This window comes from Muntiacus reevesi, chromosome 9, assembly GCF_963930625.1.
Source record: "Muntiacus reevesi chromosome 9, mMunRee1.1, whole genome shotgun sequence".
In the NCBI taxonomy this organism is placed as follows: domain Eukaryota; kingdom Metazoa; phylum Chordata; class Mammalia; order Artiodactyla; family Cervidae; genus Muntiacus; species Muntiacus reevesi.
Window position 1 is genome coordinate 51,920,502 of NC_089257.1, and position 17,317 is coordinate 51,937,818.

The window sequence follows — 17,317 nt, forward strand, 5'->3', positions numbered from 1 at the left end:
TTTCCTCCTGGTTCAGTTTTGGAAAGTTATACTTTTCTAAGAACTTGTCCATTTCTTCCAAGTTGTCCATTTTATTGGCATAGAGCTGCTGGTAGTAGTCTCTTATGATCCTTTGTATTTCAGTGTTGTCTGTTGTGATCTCTCCGTTTTCATTTCTAATTTTGTTAATTTGGTTCTTCTCTCTTTGTTTCTTAATGAGTCTTGCTAACGGTTTGTCAATTTTGTTTATTTTTTCAAAAAACCAGCTTTTAGCTTTGTTGATTTTTGCTATGGTCTCTTTTGTTTCTTTTGCATTTATTTCTGCCCTAATTTTTAAGATTTCTTTCCTTCTACTAATCCTGGGGTTCTTCATTTCTTCCTTCTCTAATTGCTTTAGGTGTAGAGTTAGGTTATTTATTTGACTTTTTTCTTGTTTTTTGAGGTAAGCCTGTAATGCTATGAACCTTCCACTTAGCACTGCTTTTACAGTGTCCCATAGGTTTTGGGTTGTTGTGTTTTCATTTTCATTCATTTCTATGCATATTTTGATTTCTATTTTGATTTCTTCTATGATTTGTTGGTTATTCAGAAGCATGTTATTTAGCCTCCTTATGTTTGCATTTTTAATAATTTTTTTTCCTGTGATTGAGATCTAATCTTACTGCACTGTGGTCAGAAAAGATGACTGGAATGATTGTGATTTTTTTGAATTTTCCAAGACTAGATTTATGGCCCAGGATGTGATCTATTCTGGAGCAGGTTCCGTGTGCACTTGAGAAAAAGGTGAAGTTGACTGTTTTGGGGTGAAATGTCCTATAGATATCAATTAGGTCTAGCTGGTCCATTGTGTCATTTAAAGTTTGTATTTCCTTGTTAATTTTCTGTTTAGTTGATCTATCCATAGTTGTGAGTGGGGTATTAAAGTCTCCCACTATTATTGTGTTACTATTAATTTCCTCTTTCATACTCGTTAGTGTTTGCCTTACATATTGTGGTGCTCCTATGTTGGGTGCATATATATTAATAATTGTTATATCTTCTTCTTGGATTGATCCTTTGATCATTATGTAGTGTCCTTCTTTGTCTCTTTTCACATCCTTTATTTGAAAGTCTATTTTATTTGATACGAGTATTGCGACTCCTGCTCTCTTTTGGTCTCCATTTGCATGAAATATCTTTTTCCAGTCCTTCACTTTTAGTCTGTATGTGTCTCTTGTTTTGAGGTGGGTCTCTTGTAGACAGCATATATAGGGGTCTTGTTTTTGTATCCATTCAGCCAGTCTTTGTCTTTTGGTTGGGGCATTCAACCCATTTACATTTAAGGTAATTATTGATAGGTGTGGTCCCGTTGCCATTTACTTTGTTGTTTTGGGTTCATGTTTATACAACATTTCTGTGTTTCCTGTCTAGGGAAGATCCTTTAGCATTTCCTGAAGAGCTGGTTTGGTGGTGCTGAATTCTCTCAGCTTTTGCTTGTCTGTAAAGCTTTTGAATTCTCCTTCATATCTGAATGATATCCTTGCTGGGTATAGTAATCTAGGTTGTAGGTTATTCTCTTTCATCACTTTCAGTATGTCCTGCCATTCCCTTCTGGCCTGGAGGGTTTCTGTTGATAGATCAGCTGTTATCCTTATGGGAATCCCTTTGTGTGTTATTTGTTGTTTCTCCCTTGCTGCTTTTAATATTTGTTCTTTGTGTTTGATCTTTGTTAATTTGATTAATATGTGTCTTGGGGTGTTTTGCCTTGGGTTTATCCTGTTTGAGACTCTCTGGGTTTCTTGGACTTGGGTGGCTATTTCCTTCCCCACTTTAGGGAAGTTTTCAGCTATTATCTCCTCGAGTATTTTCTCATGGCCTTTTTTTGGGTCTTCTTCTTCTGGGACTCCTATGATTCGAATATTGGGGCATTTCACATTGTCCCTGAGGTCCCTGAGGTTGTCCTCATTTCTTTTGATTCTTTTTTCTTTTTTCCTCTCTGCTTCATTTATTTCCACCATTTTATCTTCTATCTCACTTATCCTGTCTTCTGTCTCCGTTATTCTACTCTTGGTTCCCTCCAGAGTGTTTTTGATCTCATTTATTGCATTATTCATTTTTAATTGACTCTTTTTTTTTATTTCTTCTAGGTTTTTATTAAACATTTCTTGCATCTTCTCAATCTTTGTCTCCAGGCTATTTATCTGTAACTCCATTTTGTTTTCAAAATTTTGGATCATTTTTATTCTCATTATTCTAAATTATTCTTCAGGTAGATTCCCTATCTCCTCCTCTTTTGTTTGACTTGGTGGGCATTTTTCATGTCCCTTTACCTGTTGGGTATTTCTCTGCCTTTTCATCTTGTTTAGATTGCTGTGTCTGGAGTGGGCTTTCTGTATTCTGGAGGTCTGTGGTTCCTTTTTATTGAGGAGGTTTTACCCAGTGGGTGGGGTTGGATGATTGGCTTGTCAAGGTTTCCTGGTTAGGGAAGCTTGCGTCGGTATTCTGGTGCGTGGAACTAGATTTCTTCTCTCTGGAGTGCAATGGAGTGCCCAGTAATGAGTTTTGAGATGGGTCTATGTGTTAGGTGTGACTTTGGGCAGCCTGTATGTTGACGCTCAGGGTTATGTTCCTGCATTGTTGGAGAATTTGCGTGGTATGTCTTGCTCTGAAACTTACTGGCTCTTGGGTGGTGGTTGGTTTCAGTGTAGGTATGGAGGCTTTTGAATGGTCTCTTATCGCTTAATGTTTCATGTAGTCAGGAGTTTTCTGGTGTTCTCAGGTTTTGGGCTTAAGTCTCCTGCCTCTGGATTTCAGTTTTATTCTTCCAGTAGTCTCAATACTTCTCCGATTATACAGCACTAATAATAAAACTTCTAGGTTAATGGTGAAAAGATTCTCCCCTGTGAGGGACACCCAGAGAGATTCACAGAGTTACATGAAGAAGAGGAGAGGGAGGAGGGAGATAGAGATGAGCAGGAGGAGAAAAAGGGGGACTCAAGAGGAGAGAGACAGATCTACGCAGTTGTCTGTTCCCAGAGTGTTCTCCGTAGCCCAGACACCCACAAAGATTCACAGAATTGGATTGGGAAGAGAAGGGGAAAGGAGGAAATAGAGGTGTTCTGAGGTAGAAAACGGAGAGTCAAAATTGGGAGAGAGTAATCAACACACTCCTGAATAAAAATGGGAACTGAATATTGGATTCTTAAATGTCCAAAATTTATATCACATATTGAAAAACAAAGATTAAAAATCTAGAGTAGAGGTTAGACTCTTAAAAATACAATATTAAAAACAAAAACACAAAAAATTTTAGAAATATATATGAAGTTTGGTTTAAAAATAGGGCTTCTCTCTCTTTTTTTTTTTTTGGCAAGGTTATAGTGAAATGAAAATGAAAATTAAGAAGTAGTAGAGGAGTAATGGAGGACTTTAAAAGGAAATAAGAGAAAAAGAAAAAAAAGAAAAGATTAAAAAAAACAAGAAAAAAATTTTTTTTCCTAATTAAAAAAATCGTAAAAATCTATGAAAATGAAAGTTAAGGAGTAATGGGGGAGTAACAGGGAATTTTAAAAGAAAATAAAAGAGAAAAAATAAAAAAGAAAAGAAAAAAATTTTTTTAATTAAAAAAAAAAAGTAAAAATATATCTAGGAATTTCTCTGTAGCTGTTGCGGTCAGTGTGGGTTCGGTTCAGTTTCAGATAGCTCCTCATTCCAGCTTACACTTCTCGATATCTACAGGCCCCTTCTGGTGTAGTCAGTGTTATCTACAGTGATTTTAATCTGTTGCACCGGTCCCTTCTGAAGCAGTTCCCTTTGTTTATTTGGCTTCTGTTTGCCGGTCTCTTCAGTGCCTAATTTCCGCCCTGAAACAGGCGGGCGGAGGTGGTCTCTTGTTCAGGTTGCTAGTTCCGTCGCGCTGTGGGGAGGGACTGGCACTGCTTTCCCCTCTACGCTGCTCAGGCTCCCAGCTGCCCTATGTGGAGCGTGCCCTGTGCTGCGCGTGGTTCCAGTCCTCGGGTGTTCCACAAAAGCTTGGACTCGGCTGCGCCTGCGTTTTGTGCCTTCCCTGGCCCGAGCAGCTCAGGCAGCCAGGAGCTTGATGGGCGCACTCTCCCTGGGTGCGGCGCACCTTCTCCCCTCCGCATCCCCAGCCCCAGTCCCCGCCCTTGCCCTGTGCGTGTGCCCTGTGTCTAGCCACGACCCTCCCAGCGGCTGTCGACCATTCAGAATTTCAGAAAGTCTTTGGTTAGAAACTGGAGGTCTGTTTGCAGTGTGGTAGGGGATGCAGTCCTTTGGGGCGAGCCTGCCCCTTTCCCCTCCCCCCTGCCTCCTGCCTCTGGCGGGGCTGGGCTGGTCCGCAGCCAGCTAACTCCTCTTGACTTGCTCGGTCCCTTTGTTCTGTGAACTGCCGACGGTGTGTTCGGGCCGGTTAATTTTCTCTCTCTCTTATGCTGTCCCACAGTTTAAGTTGGTAACTCACAAAAGCTCCCTCCGATTGTCCTCAGGGCACTCAGGCCCGGTCCTTACCCTAAGCAATGCCGCCTGCTCCTCTCTGTTCTGCCCCACTTGCTGGTGGTGGATGCGGGCGTCTGGGGTACTTTTCTGCTGGGAGTTGCTTTTAGGCACATAATCTGTGGGTTTTATTTATTTTTCCCCTCCCAGTTAGGTTGCCCTCTGAGATTCAAAAACTTCCCCCAGACCCGCCAGTGCAAGGGTCTCCTGGTGTTTGGAAACTTCCTCTATTAAGACTCCCTTCCCGGGAGGGATCTCCATCCCTAGCTCTTTTGTCTCTCTTTTTGTCTTTTATATTTTGTCCTACCTCCTTTCCAAGACAATGGGCTGCTTTTCTGGGCGCCTGATGACCTCAGCTAGCGATCAGAAATTGTTTTGTGAAGTTTGCTCTGCATTCAATTGTTCTTTCGATGAATTTGTAGGGGAGAAAGTGGTCTCCCCATCATATTCCTCCGCCATCTTGGCTCCTCCCCATCCTCTTTCACTTTCATCAAGAGGCTTTTTAGTTCCTCTTCACTTTCTGCCATAAGAGTGGTGTCATCTGCATATCCGAGGTTATTGATATTTCTCCCGGCAATCTTGATTCCAGCTTGTGCTTCATCCAGCCCAGCATTTCTCATGATGTACTCTGCATATAAGTTAAATAAGCAGGGTGACAATATGCAGCCTTGACATACTCCTTTTCCTATTTGGAACCAGTCTGTTGTTCCATGTCCAGTTCTAACTATTGCTTCCTGACCTGCATACAGGTTTCTCAAGAGGCAGGTCAGGTGGTCTGGTATTCCCATCTCTTTCAGAATTTTCCACAGTTTATTGTGATCCACACAGTCAATAAAGCAGAAATATATGTTTTTTTCTGGAACTCTCTTGCTTTTTCGATGATCCAGCGGATATTGGCAATTTGATCTCTGGTTCATCTGCCTTTTCTAAAACCAGCTTGAACATCTGGAAGTTCATGGTTCACGTATTGCTGAAGCCTGGCTTGGAGAATTTTGAGCATTACTTTACTAGCGTGTGAGATGAGTGCAATTGTGCAGTAGTTTGAGCATTCTTTGGCATTGCCTCTCTTAGGGATTGGAATGAAAACTGACCTTTTCCAGTCCTGTGGCAACTGCTGAGTTTTCCAAATTTGCTGGCATATTGAGAGCAGGACTTTCACAGCATCATCTTTCAGGATTTGAAATAGCTTAACTGGAATCCCATCACATCCACTAGCTTTGTAGTGATGCTTTCTAAGGCCCACTTGACCTCACATTCCAGGATGTCTGGCTCTAGGTGAGTGATCACACCATTGTGATTATCTGGGTCATGAAGACCTTCTTTGTACAGTTCTTCTGTGTATTCTTGCCACCTCTTCTTAATATCTTCTGCTTCTGTTAGGTCCATACCACTTCTGTCCTTTATTGAGCCCAGTTTTGCATGAAATTTTCCCTTGGTAGCTCTAATTTTCTTGAAGAGATCTCTAGTCTTTCCCATTCTGTTTTTTTCCTCTATTTCTTTGCATTGATCGCTGAGGAAGACTTTCTTATCTCTCCTTGCTATTCTTTGGAACTCTGCATTCAAATGGGTATATCTTTCCTTTTCTCCTTTGCTTTTTGCTTCTCTTCTTTTTACAGCTATTTGTAAGGCCTCCTCAGGCAACCATTTTGCCTTTTTGCATTTCTTTTCCATGGGGATGGTCTTGATCCCTGTCTCCTATACAATGTCATGAACCTCTGTCCATAGTTTATCAGGCTCTCTATCAGATCTAGACCCTTAAATCTATTTCTCACTTTCACTGTATAGTCATAAGGGATTTGATTTAGGTCATACCTGAATGGTCTAGTGGTTATCCCTACTCTCTTCAGTTTATGTCAGAATTTGGCAATAAGGAGTTCATGATCTTAGCCACAGTCAGCTCCAGGTCTTGTTTTTGCTGACTGTATAGAGTTTCTCCATCTTTGGCTGTAAAGAATATAATCAATGTACAGAAGGGACAGATATTTGTCCAAGGTCATCTAGCCACTGAGCCAGGACTCCAATGTGAGTTCTTTTCTCCCAGGGCAGTTGGCTTAGATCTAGATTTTAAAGAGAGACTCGCTAGAGAGTTAGTAGGCTCACAGCAACACACATGTAACTTATGAGCCACGCTCATCATCTAACCACTGGATAAGATGAAACCAGTGACCAAGCATGAGAGGGGCAGCTAGCTGGTCAGTGCAGCCATGATTGTAAAAGTCAAGTGAGACTGCAGTGAGCTGGTGCAGGTCCCTCTTTGCATCTTATTAATCAAACAACATCCTGTGGTGTATGTCCTTGATTAAGCTAGATTTAAATTCAGTCCACTTCAGTGACAGGCACCATGCAAGCTGCTGCTGCTAAGTTGCTTCAGTCGTGTCTGACTCTGTGCGACCCCATAGACGGCAGCCCACCAGGCTCCTCTGTCCCTGGGATTCTCCAGGCAAGAACACTGGAGTGGGTTGCCATTTCCTTCTCCAATGTATGAAAGAGAAAAGTGAAAGTGAAGTTGCTCAGTCATGTCTGACTCTTAGTGACCCCATGGACTGCAGTCTACCAGGCTCCTCTGTCCATGGGATTTTCCAGGCAAGAGTACTAGAGTGGGTTGCCATTGCACCATGCAAGCTGCCTTCCAATATATTACCTGATTTAGTTTTGAACAAGTTCATATCATAAGGATATGATATCAAATTTTGGCATATGAATTGCCAGAACAATTCATATCCATAAGGACTATAAAAGAATAATATCAAAAGAGAGTATATGAAATCTATAAGCAAACCACAGTACTTTAGAATATTTTTCAAACAATCCACAGTGAAGGTTCAATCCATTACAGATCAATATTTTTGTAAAATACAATAAAAAGGAATAAATGTAAAAATGCACTGTTAAATTGTATATAAATTTCTAAACACTCTCAGTTTCTATCTTTAGATCAAGGACTAATAGCAATTTGTAGACAATACTGCTCTTTACATTTTTAATAACACCAATTTATATATAATTCACCATCCACTCCACTTGGGCTTTCAAGAGTGAGAATTATCTAAGAGACAGAAAAGTTTGAATAACAAGACAGTTGCTTGATTTTGAGAACTTGGAGGCCATTCATACCCATATAGGTTACTGTCACATTAACAGAACTTTATCTGTCCTTCTCTTTATTCCAAAAAATTTTTGCACAGAAAGATAAAAGGTATAAATAACTTCACTGTTTAAGGACTTCCTCTACAATCTCATTGAAATGAACATAAAACCCTTAAACTTTTCAATAGATAGCATTAAAGACTATTTACTTTCCAAGACACTTTGAAAGTCTTACCTTGTGTCCACCAATCCTAAACTAGTCTATCATAATCCTTCAGTTCAGTTCAGTTCAGTCACTCAGTCGTATCTGAGTCTTTGTGACCCCATGAATCGTAGCACGCCAGGGCTCCCTGTCCATCACAAACTCCCGGAGTTTACTCAAACTCATGTCCATTGCATCAGTGATGCCAGCCAGCCATCTCATCCTCTGTCAGCCCCTTCTCCTCCTGCCCCCAACCCCTCCCAGCATTGGGGTATTCCCAATGAGTCAATTCTTTGCATGAGGTGACCAAAGTATTGGAGTTTCAGCTTCAGCATCAGTCGTTCCAATGAACACCCAGGACTGATCTTCAGGATGGACTGGTTGGATCTCCTTGCAATCCAAGGGACTCTCAAGAGTCTTCTCCAACACCACAGTTCAAAAGCATCAATTCTTCAGCGCTCAGCCTTCTTCACAGTCCAACTCTCAAATCCATACATGACCACTGGAAAAACCATAGCCTTGAGTAGATGGACCTTTGTTCGCAAAGTAACGTCTCTGCTTTTTAATGTGCTATTTAGGTTGGTCATAACTTTCCTTCATAGGAGTAAGCGTCTTTTAATTTCATGGCTGCAGTCACCACCTGCAGTGATTTTGGAGCCCAAAAAAATAAAGTCTGACACTGCTTCCACTGTCTCCCCATCTATTTCCCATGAAGTGATGGAACCAGATGCCATGGTCTTAGTTTTCTGAATGTTGAGTTTTAAACCAACTTTTTCATTCTCCTCTTTCACTTTCATCAAGAGGCTTTTTAGTTCCTCTTCACTTTCTGCCATAAGAGTGGTGTCATCTGCATATCCGAGGTTATTGATATTTCTCCTGGCAATCTTGATTCCAGCTTGTGCTTCATCCAGCCCAGCATTTCTCATGATGTACTCTGCATATAAGTTAAATAAGCAGGGTGACAATATGCAGCCTTGACGTACTCCTTTTCCTATTTGGAACCAGTCTGTTGTTCCATGTCCAGTTCTAACTGTTGCTTCCTGACCTGCATACAGGTTTCTCAAGAGGCAGGTCAGGTGGTCTGGTATTCCCATCTCTTTCAGAATTTTCCACAGTTTATTGTGATCCACACAGTCAATAAAGCAGAAATATATGTTTTTTTCTGGAACTCTCTTGCTTTTTCGATGATCCAGCGGATATTGGCAATTTGATCTCTGGTTCATCTGCCTTTTCTAAAACCAGCTTGAACATCTGGAAGTTCATGGTTCACGTATTGCTGAAGCCTGGCTTGGAGAATTTTGAGCATTACTTTACTAGCGTGTGAGATGAGTGCAATTGTGCAGTAGTTTGAGCATTCTTTGGCATTGCCTCTCTTAGGGATTGGAATGAAAACTGACCTTTTCCAGTCCTGTGGCAACTGCTGAGTTTTCCAAATTTGCTGGCATAGTGAGTGCAGTACTTTCACACAGAGTTTAACAGTTGGTAAAGAACAGAGAACATAGAACTTTTGAGCTGGAAGTGATTCGAGATATGCGAACATCAGTACCTGAATCAGCTACATCAAAATCCCCTGATGTAATTAATCCCTATTTTTTTTTTAAAGCAAATAATCCCTATCCCTGGTTTCACTTCAGATGTATCAAATCAGAATTTCTAGAGCACAATCAGGTTTGTTTGGGAACCATTATGCTCTCCTACCACATCATTCTGTAGATGAAGAAAGAGACTGAGAAATGGATGTAAACTTGTCCAAGATCACACAGTTGTTGAGCTGTGTGTCTCATGATTCCTTGATAAGAGTTTCAAGGCTGGACATCAGATTTTGGAGATGCTGAGATTGCCAAATCCTAACCACTAGGCCACCAGGGAGCTTTTGGAGATGTTGAGAAATGGAATATTCCCTGCCATGTCATTAAACAGGATGTCACAGTCACCAGCAACTGCAGCCACACAGATGGTGAGAGGGTGAGTCCTGAGAGAACTCAGGAAGGAAAGAATACCTGCCTTCTAGCAGCCATCAGGCGCAGTCACTTCCTATGGTGGGCTCTGAAGAAGCTCAGTCATCTAGCAGTATCTGCTAGATAAGAGGGAACAGCTAAAGTATAATTTTCAAAACAGGTAAAATTATGACTCTTAAGCAAAGACAAGAAGAACACTGAGAATCTATTGACCACCTTGTTAAATTTATGTTCTCAGGAATGGTTTGTTAATCAACTCAAGCACAGGCAGATGGGTCATTACAAGGCTTTAGGAGCATGTCCTAGGAAGGAAGCAGAAGGGTTCCTCCTGAGAACTACAGGTGGGCCCTCGAAAGAGGTTCTAAGTCCAGGCAGCTACTCCCGAGGTTCTTCATTATTAGGACCACAAGGTTTCTCCAACACACTTCTTCATTCCATTGTTTTGCTTCTCTACTCATCAGTATGAGTGAGCGCTAAGTCACTTCAGTCCTGTCTGACTCATTATGACCCCATGGACTGTGGCCTGCCAGGCTCCTTTGTCCATGGGATTTTCTAGGCAAGAATACTGGAGTGGGTCGCCATGTCCTCCTCCAGAGGATCTTCCCGACCCAGAGACTGAACCTGCCTCTCTTCTGTCTCTGGCATTGGCAGGCGGGTTCTTTATCAGTAGTGCCACCTGGGAAGTCCAGGCATCAGCCTCCCTGTGGCTAAAAATGGACGCCCCCAATCTGGAGTCTGCATGATCGTCACTAAGTGCTGGCCTTCTGACAACAGTGTCTAGCTTAGATCAGGTTCTTGATGGAGACTATCTGATTGGCTGGTCTCCAGTCAAGCATTAGGGCCGTTTGAATCATGTGATCACTCAGCATCAGTCAGGTGTAGCTACTTGGAGGAAACAGTTTAGGGGGGAGAGGATGTGTGTGTGTGTGTTTGTTTGTTTGGGTGGGGGGAGAGGGGTGTGTTTGTGTGTGCGTGTCAGATTCAGGCAGGGGAGCGCAAGTGAGAACCTCAACTTGGCCAAGCACTATAAAACGTGCTTTTAATCATTTCCAGCAAGAGAGCTTGAAATGCGGTCATTTGTGCCACCCCCGTTAGCCCAAATGAGTGTGACTGTCACTCTGTTGCTTTTACTTAGGCAACATAAGTTGGGGGGGCGGGTTGGAGCCCCCCACAGGAGCCGACGACCACATCTTCCAATTCACGTTTCCACCTACATTTGGGATCCTCCTCTGTACAAGCCATTGAACTTCTGGAAACACGGATGCCTCTAGGTGTTGACGAGTGCTCACGAACTTCAAACTTCTCACTCTAGGATGGGGTTGAAGAGGAGGTTGACAGCCGTGATAAGAGCAGAACATCTGGATGTGCTGTTCGGGTAGGGCCCGAACACATTTCGGTTCACTTTATTTCTTTCCGGAGCAAGCTCCTTCTCTTGCGTGGTCACAAGAGATGGGCCTAATAACTACACTTAGAAATGCAGCAGGTGAAAAGCGAGCTCCTCTCCAAGCAGCCGGGCCAAATCAGCGGGAGACGGAGTAGCAGGTGGGGTCGGTTCAGCAATCACTGAACCCGGGGTTGGAGCGAGGACGTGTGCCGAGTGCAGAGTCGGGGGAAGAGCGGCCTCCAGGCTCCAGGGCTCCCTGGAGGGAGGGTCACACACAGCCAAACAGATGAGACCCCACGTCCTGCCAGGGGCAGGTTTGGGGCATCCTCCCTGCTCCCGGCAGCGGCGGGCGCGGGCCCCGAGCGCTCAGCTCCTTGCAGGGCGGAGGGCGGCGCGAGGGAGGGAGAGAGGGAAGGGAAAGGCGAGCGTGAGCTGCCTCGAATGCTTGGAATAATTCCGCTTCCGTTTGGAAAGCCGCAGCCTCAGTCCCGCCGCGCCCGCCGCGTCCGCCCAGCGCCAGCTCCGCGTCCCGACCGGCCCGCGGCTGCCCGCTCTGCCGCCATGGCCACCTCGCCGCAGAAGTCGCCGTCTGTCCCCAAGTCCCCCACTCCCAAGTCGCCCCCGTCCCGGAAGAAAGATGACTCCTTCTTGGGGAAACTCGGAGGGACTCTGGCCCGGAGGAAGAAAGCCAAGGAGGGTGAGTGCGGCCCGAGGAGGGCCGGGAAGCTAGAGGCCGGAGCTCCGGGGGTTGGGCGGGAGCGCGCCGCGGGTGCCCGGCGCCGGAGAGGGGGGCGCGCGGTGGCGCGGGCGCGCGCTGCCCGGGAATGTCTCGCGGGGCCAGTCCTCGCCGCCGCCAGGCTCGCTGTAGCCCGGGGGGCTTGCCCTCCCGGGCCCCGCGGCGGTCGGGTGGGGCTGCCGGGGCCTGGAATCGGGAGGCGCCCGCGCTGGGCCAGGGGCCGAGAAGGCGGCCGGGCCCTCCAGCCCGGAGGCGGCGGCCTCCCCTGGGCCCGAAGTACCCGCCTTCTCCGCGCCGAAGGCTGGCAGTTTTCAAGTTTCTGCTGAAACTTTTCTGGGCGCCGTCACTGTCACTTTTTGCCTTCATTGGTCTTTGAAATCAGATCGTGTCCTAGTATGCGGTTGCAGCCTTGGCCTCCTGGAGCTCTCGTCCGTCCCCAGGGCCAAGCCGGGCTCTGTAAATGTGTACATCAACACTAAATGTTTGTTGAATGAATGCCTGGAGCGGTGGCAGTCTTCAGTTGCCCCACCTTGTGAAAAATGATAAACTCGCACACTAGGAGAAAACCTCGATTAGACACACACACACTGTAGCATCCTGGGCTCTGACCCTTCTGTGAACTCTACGATTAAGGCCTCTTGCAAAAACCATTTCCTTTTTCCCATCAGGGTGAATTGAGGAGAACTTACTTTTTTCCGGGACAGTTTACATGTGAAATATTTTGTCCCGTGGACAGATTTTGCATCCTGTTTTTTTCTTAATTGAAGTGTAGTTGATTTACAATACTGTGGTAGTTTCAGGTGTATAGGATAGTGATTAAGTATTTCTGCAGATTATATTCCATTATAGGTTACTTCAAGATAGTAGGTATATTTCCCTGTGCTATACGATATATCTTCGTTGCTTGTCTATATGTAATTGTTTGTATCTGTTAATCCCATACCTCTTATTTATCCTTCTTCCTTCCCTCTTTGGGGCTTCCCAGGTGGTTTGAAGTGAAGTCGCTCAGTCGTGTCCGACTCTTTGTGACCCCATGGACTGTAACCTGCCAAGCTCCTCTGTCCATGGGATTCTCGAGGCAAGAATACTGGAGTGGGTTGCTGTTTCCTTCTCCACGGGATCTTCCCAACCCAGGGATCGAACCCGGGTCACCCACATTGCAGGCAGATGCTTTACCGTCTGAGCCACGAGGGAAGCCCTTCCCAGGTGCTTTAGTGGTAAAGAATCCGCCTTCCAATGCAGGAGATGCAGTGTACGGAAGATCCCCTGGAGGAGGAAGTGGCAACCCACTCCATTATTCTTGCCTGGGAAATCCCATGGACAAAGAAGCCTGCTGGGATACAGTCCATAGCATCGAAAGAGTCAGTCCTGACTTAGCATCTTAACCACCGCCATACTGTTTTCTAAAGTGGCCGAACCAATTTACATTGCCACCAGCACTGTACGAGGGTTCCCTTTTTTTTCGCATCCTCTCCAATATTTGTTATATGTAGCAAGCACCCTGATTGTTGTTTTGAGCAATGAAGTGACGGTTTGGGAAAAGGCCTAGTGATTGGTGTGTAGGTAGAAGTTGCTTAGTTTAAAAAAATTTTTTTTCAGACTCCTCAGTGGTTTGGGAATAAACCTTTTTAAGTTAGTGATGGTGATATGTAAAATAAGTTTCATGTTCCTGACTTATCTTAAATCATGAAAACTCAGTGTTGAGAATTATCAAACATGACACAGAGAACTAGACTTCTAATTCTCTATATTGAATTGAGAAGCAGCAAAACAAATCCCTAAAAATGTTCCCCCTGAAGTGTGGTTACTTTGGTAAACCTTTGTGTGAATAGTGTGCTTTTGTTGTTGTATAGTTGCTAAGTTGTGTCTGACTTTGTGACCCCATGGACTATAGCCTGCCAGGCTTCTCTGTCCATGGGATTTCCTAAGCAAGTATACTGGAGTGGGTTGCCATTTCCTTTTCCAGGGGATCTTCCCGACCCAGGGATCGAACCTGTGTCTTCTGCCTTGGCAGGCTGATTCTTTACTGGTGAGCCACATATATTGAGCAATACATGTGGTAGCAAACTGTGAAACCGTGGCTTGGGGAGTGTTTTTCTGGGCTATCCCTATAACTTTCCTATGGTGTTCTCAATATGGACTCTCCAGCTTGAGACTGGGCAGCTCAGAGTTACTGAAGCTCACGACCTATCAGAATTGCTCTCCCCACTTTGCCAACTCTTTAGAAAACTTTATGCTGAACACAAAGTTGGTTTCTGTGTATCTGCTACTGTTCTGGTCATGCAGCCAGGAGGAGTGGGATGTGGCTCTTCACTTTCTCCAAGTGCACCTGCTTTGTGGAGTCCCTTGACTCATCTAAACATCCTCTTTTCCTGTAGCTGGTTCTTGCAGATGAACTTCATGGCCCTCTGGTTTCCTGTCTTTTCAGTTTCAGTCAGTCCCTACAGGAAACACGGGAACAAATGAGTTGCGATTTTAAAACTAATGTGGTAAAGAATCTTCTGTGTAGGTTCTTAGGTTCGCCTTTCAGAATCTACTTGCCAAAGGGTCACTTTTCACCTTCCTTCCTCCAGATCTGTCTTCAAGACTTGCTCTTTCCAAGAACACCATCCTGAATGGTGTCTGCCAGCTGAAGGTGCCCTAAATTAGTCCTGCAGCAATGGTTATTCCTTTATTTTATCCACTTATTTATTATCCTTAGAGTTTTTATATTTTGTCTGATGCCCAAACTGTACCATTTTGGCTCCCATAGGCTGTCCAGTGTAACTGGGGAAGTAGATGTTTGGTTTCTAGCATGAGAGGAGGTCTCAGTATCGCTGAGCAACCCTTCTCTTCTAATCAGCTTGCATCCTCATTTTCCAACAGACCTGTTTAAACCCTTGTCGCTCAGTCTCTTCCCCAGACTTTGAGATAGAAAATTCAGTGCCAGATCTAGACACACACCCTTCATCCTCAATTTTTGTTAAGGAGATATATTAGCATTGCTTTGCCATTTTCCCAGAGTATTACAAAAAGCTCTCTGCATCACATGCTCCCATGTAACTTGCACCTTTCTGGTCAGACAAACGGGCACTGTGCTTGCAAATTTCTCCTCTGACACCACTTTTATGAAAATAATGATAAATAATAGCTAATACCCCTTGAGAAGAAAAATTAAGTGCCAGAACTTTTTTTCAATTTTCTTCACACCCTCTACCCCCCAGTCCCATCTATGTCTAAACCTGTCCTTTCCTGTTCCCTCCTGTCCCTTCCAAAGGAGATCCCTTCTTCCCTTGCTCAGGAGGCCCTTCATTTCCATTCTTCCCAGACTCAGTGTGGCCATACCCTTTTTCTCATACCCCCAGTCTTTTTCATGCTGCTTAATCTCCCTAACATCTGCAAGTGTGCTTGAGTCTTTGCCATTTGTAGACACTCTCCTGATGCTGGTTTCCTGTCAAGTTGCTCACCAGAGGCCTTGAAAGAGCCATCTGTACCGGTTTCCCCTTTCTTAGCTCCTAGTCACTTCCCGATGCCCTATACCCTTTCTTTCACCAATTATATACTGAGTTGCCTACCATGTGCCAGGCATTGTGCTAGGTACTAGGGTATGGCCGGGAAAGAACACATAAAAATCCCTGCCCTCACAAGCTTGCCTTCTAGTAGGGAAGACAGATCACAAACAAGACAGTGAGTGGATAAAATATGTGTGTTATATTATGATGGTGATTAGTGCTGTAGAGCAAAATAAAGCAGGGAATGGGGTGATGGAGTGTTGTGGGATAAGGGAGAAGGGATGGTTGGCAGTTTTAAGTAGGGTGGCTAGAGAAGGCCTCACCGAGAAGGGTTTACTTGGGTAAAGTCCCGAGGAAGTGAGGGAGAGCTGAGTGTGTATCTTGGAGAAGAGCACTGCAGGTGAGGCATGGCCGATTCCAAGGCCCTGAGATGGCAGTGGGCCTGGTGTGTTGAGGACAACTGTGGAAGTGGTGAGGTCTCAGGGGTACTTAGAGAGGGGGTGGGGACAGGCTGTGTAGGGTCCTGGAGGCCTTTATTCAGAGTGATGTCGGAAGGTCTTAGAGATTTTTGTGCTGAGGACTAGCATGATCATGCTTCTGTTTTAACAAGATGGCTCTGATGGTGATAAGTGGCTAAAGGAGGCAAGGTGGCAACAGGGAGATGATCTCAGAGGCCACTGTAACGATCCAGGTAAGACGTGCTGGTCTGGTGCTGTGGTAGCAGTGGAGGGGTAAGCATTCAGCTCTGGATATAGTTTGAAGATATAGTGGATAGGATTATTGAAACACTGGAAGGAAGATGAGAGAGTAGAATCAAGATGACTCCAGGGTTTGGGTTTGAACAACTGGAAAGATGAAACTGACTTAGCTGAGTTGGAGAATTCTAGAGGAAGAGCTGGTTTGGAAAGAAAGGGCAGGACTCTGTTTTCGATCCATTTAATTTGAGGTGCCTCTTGGACTTCCCAGAGGCAATATTGAGTTTACAGCTGGTTTTAGGAGTCTAGTCAGGAGAGGGATCTGGGCTGGAGACACTCTGTGTAGGTGTATTTAAAGCCAGGAGACTAAATGGGATCATCAAGGAAGGAGCATGGGACATACAAGAGGTCTAAGTACTCTCCAACATGTGAAAAGTGAAATTGCTCAGTCGTATCCGACTCTTAGTGACCCCATGGACTGCAGCCTACCAGGCTCCTCCCTCCATGGGATTTTCCAGGCAAGAGTACTGGAGTGGGTTGCCATTGCCTTCTGTAGAAGGTGGGAAATGTAGAGGAAACAGCAAGAGAGGCTGGAAAGGAGTGGCTGGTGTGATAAGATGGAAACTGGGGAGGCATGGACTCCTAGAAGTCGACTGGAGAATTTATTTCCACGATTTACACTTCACTGAATTGATGCTTTTGAACTGTAGTGTTGGAGAAGACTCTTGAGAGTCCCTTGGACTGCAAGGAGAGCCAACCAGTCCATTCCTAAAGGAGATCAGTCCTGGGTGTTCATTGGAAGAACTGATGCTGAAGCTGAAACTCCAATACTTTGGCCACCTCATGCAAAGAGTTGACTCATTTGGAAAGACCCTGATACTGGGAAAGATTGAGGGCAGGAGGAGGAGGAGATGACAGAGGATGAGGTGGTTGGTTGTCATCACCGACTTGATGGACATGAGTTTGAGCAAGCTCTGGGAGTTGATGATGGACAGGGAGGCCTGGCATGCTGCAATCCATGGGGCTGCAAACAGTCAGACATGACTGAGCAACTGAATCGAACCCTTCACTGACTAGTCTCCAGAATCCACTGCCTCCTTGTCAATCCTCATTCTACTTGGGCTCTTGGTGGCATTCGTATTCAACTTTTTCTTTCCCTTAAAATTCTCTTCTCCCTTGATCTTATCCACAATAAACTGTTCCCTGTGCCTTTATTTTATTTTATTTTTTGTACTCCTTTTCAGGCTTTTAGTATTTGTTTACCTCTCAGTAGCATTTCCCGGGAGACCTGCTT

General features: G+C 44.7%; 1 protein-coding gene across 1 annotated transcript in view; it reads left to right on the top strand.

Moving 5' to 3' along the window:
- The first annotated feature begins 11,575 nt into the window (after positions 1–11,575).
- The window catches only part of PARVA (parvin alpha), a 170,956-nt gene continuing 165,214 nt past the window's right edge, over positions 11,576–17,317 (top strand). The window contains exon 1 of the mRNA XM_065944030.1: positions 11,576–11,798. Within this exon, the coding sequence (XP_065800102.1) occupies positions 11,663–11,798 (136 nt within the window). The 5' untranslated portion in view covers positions 11,576–11,662. The remainder of the gene's footprint in view (positions 11,799–17,317) is intronic.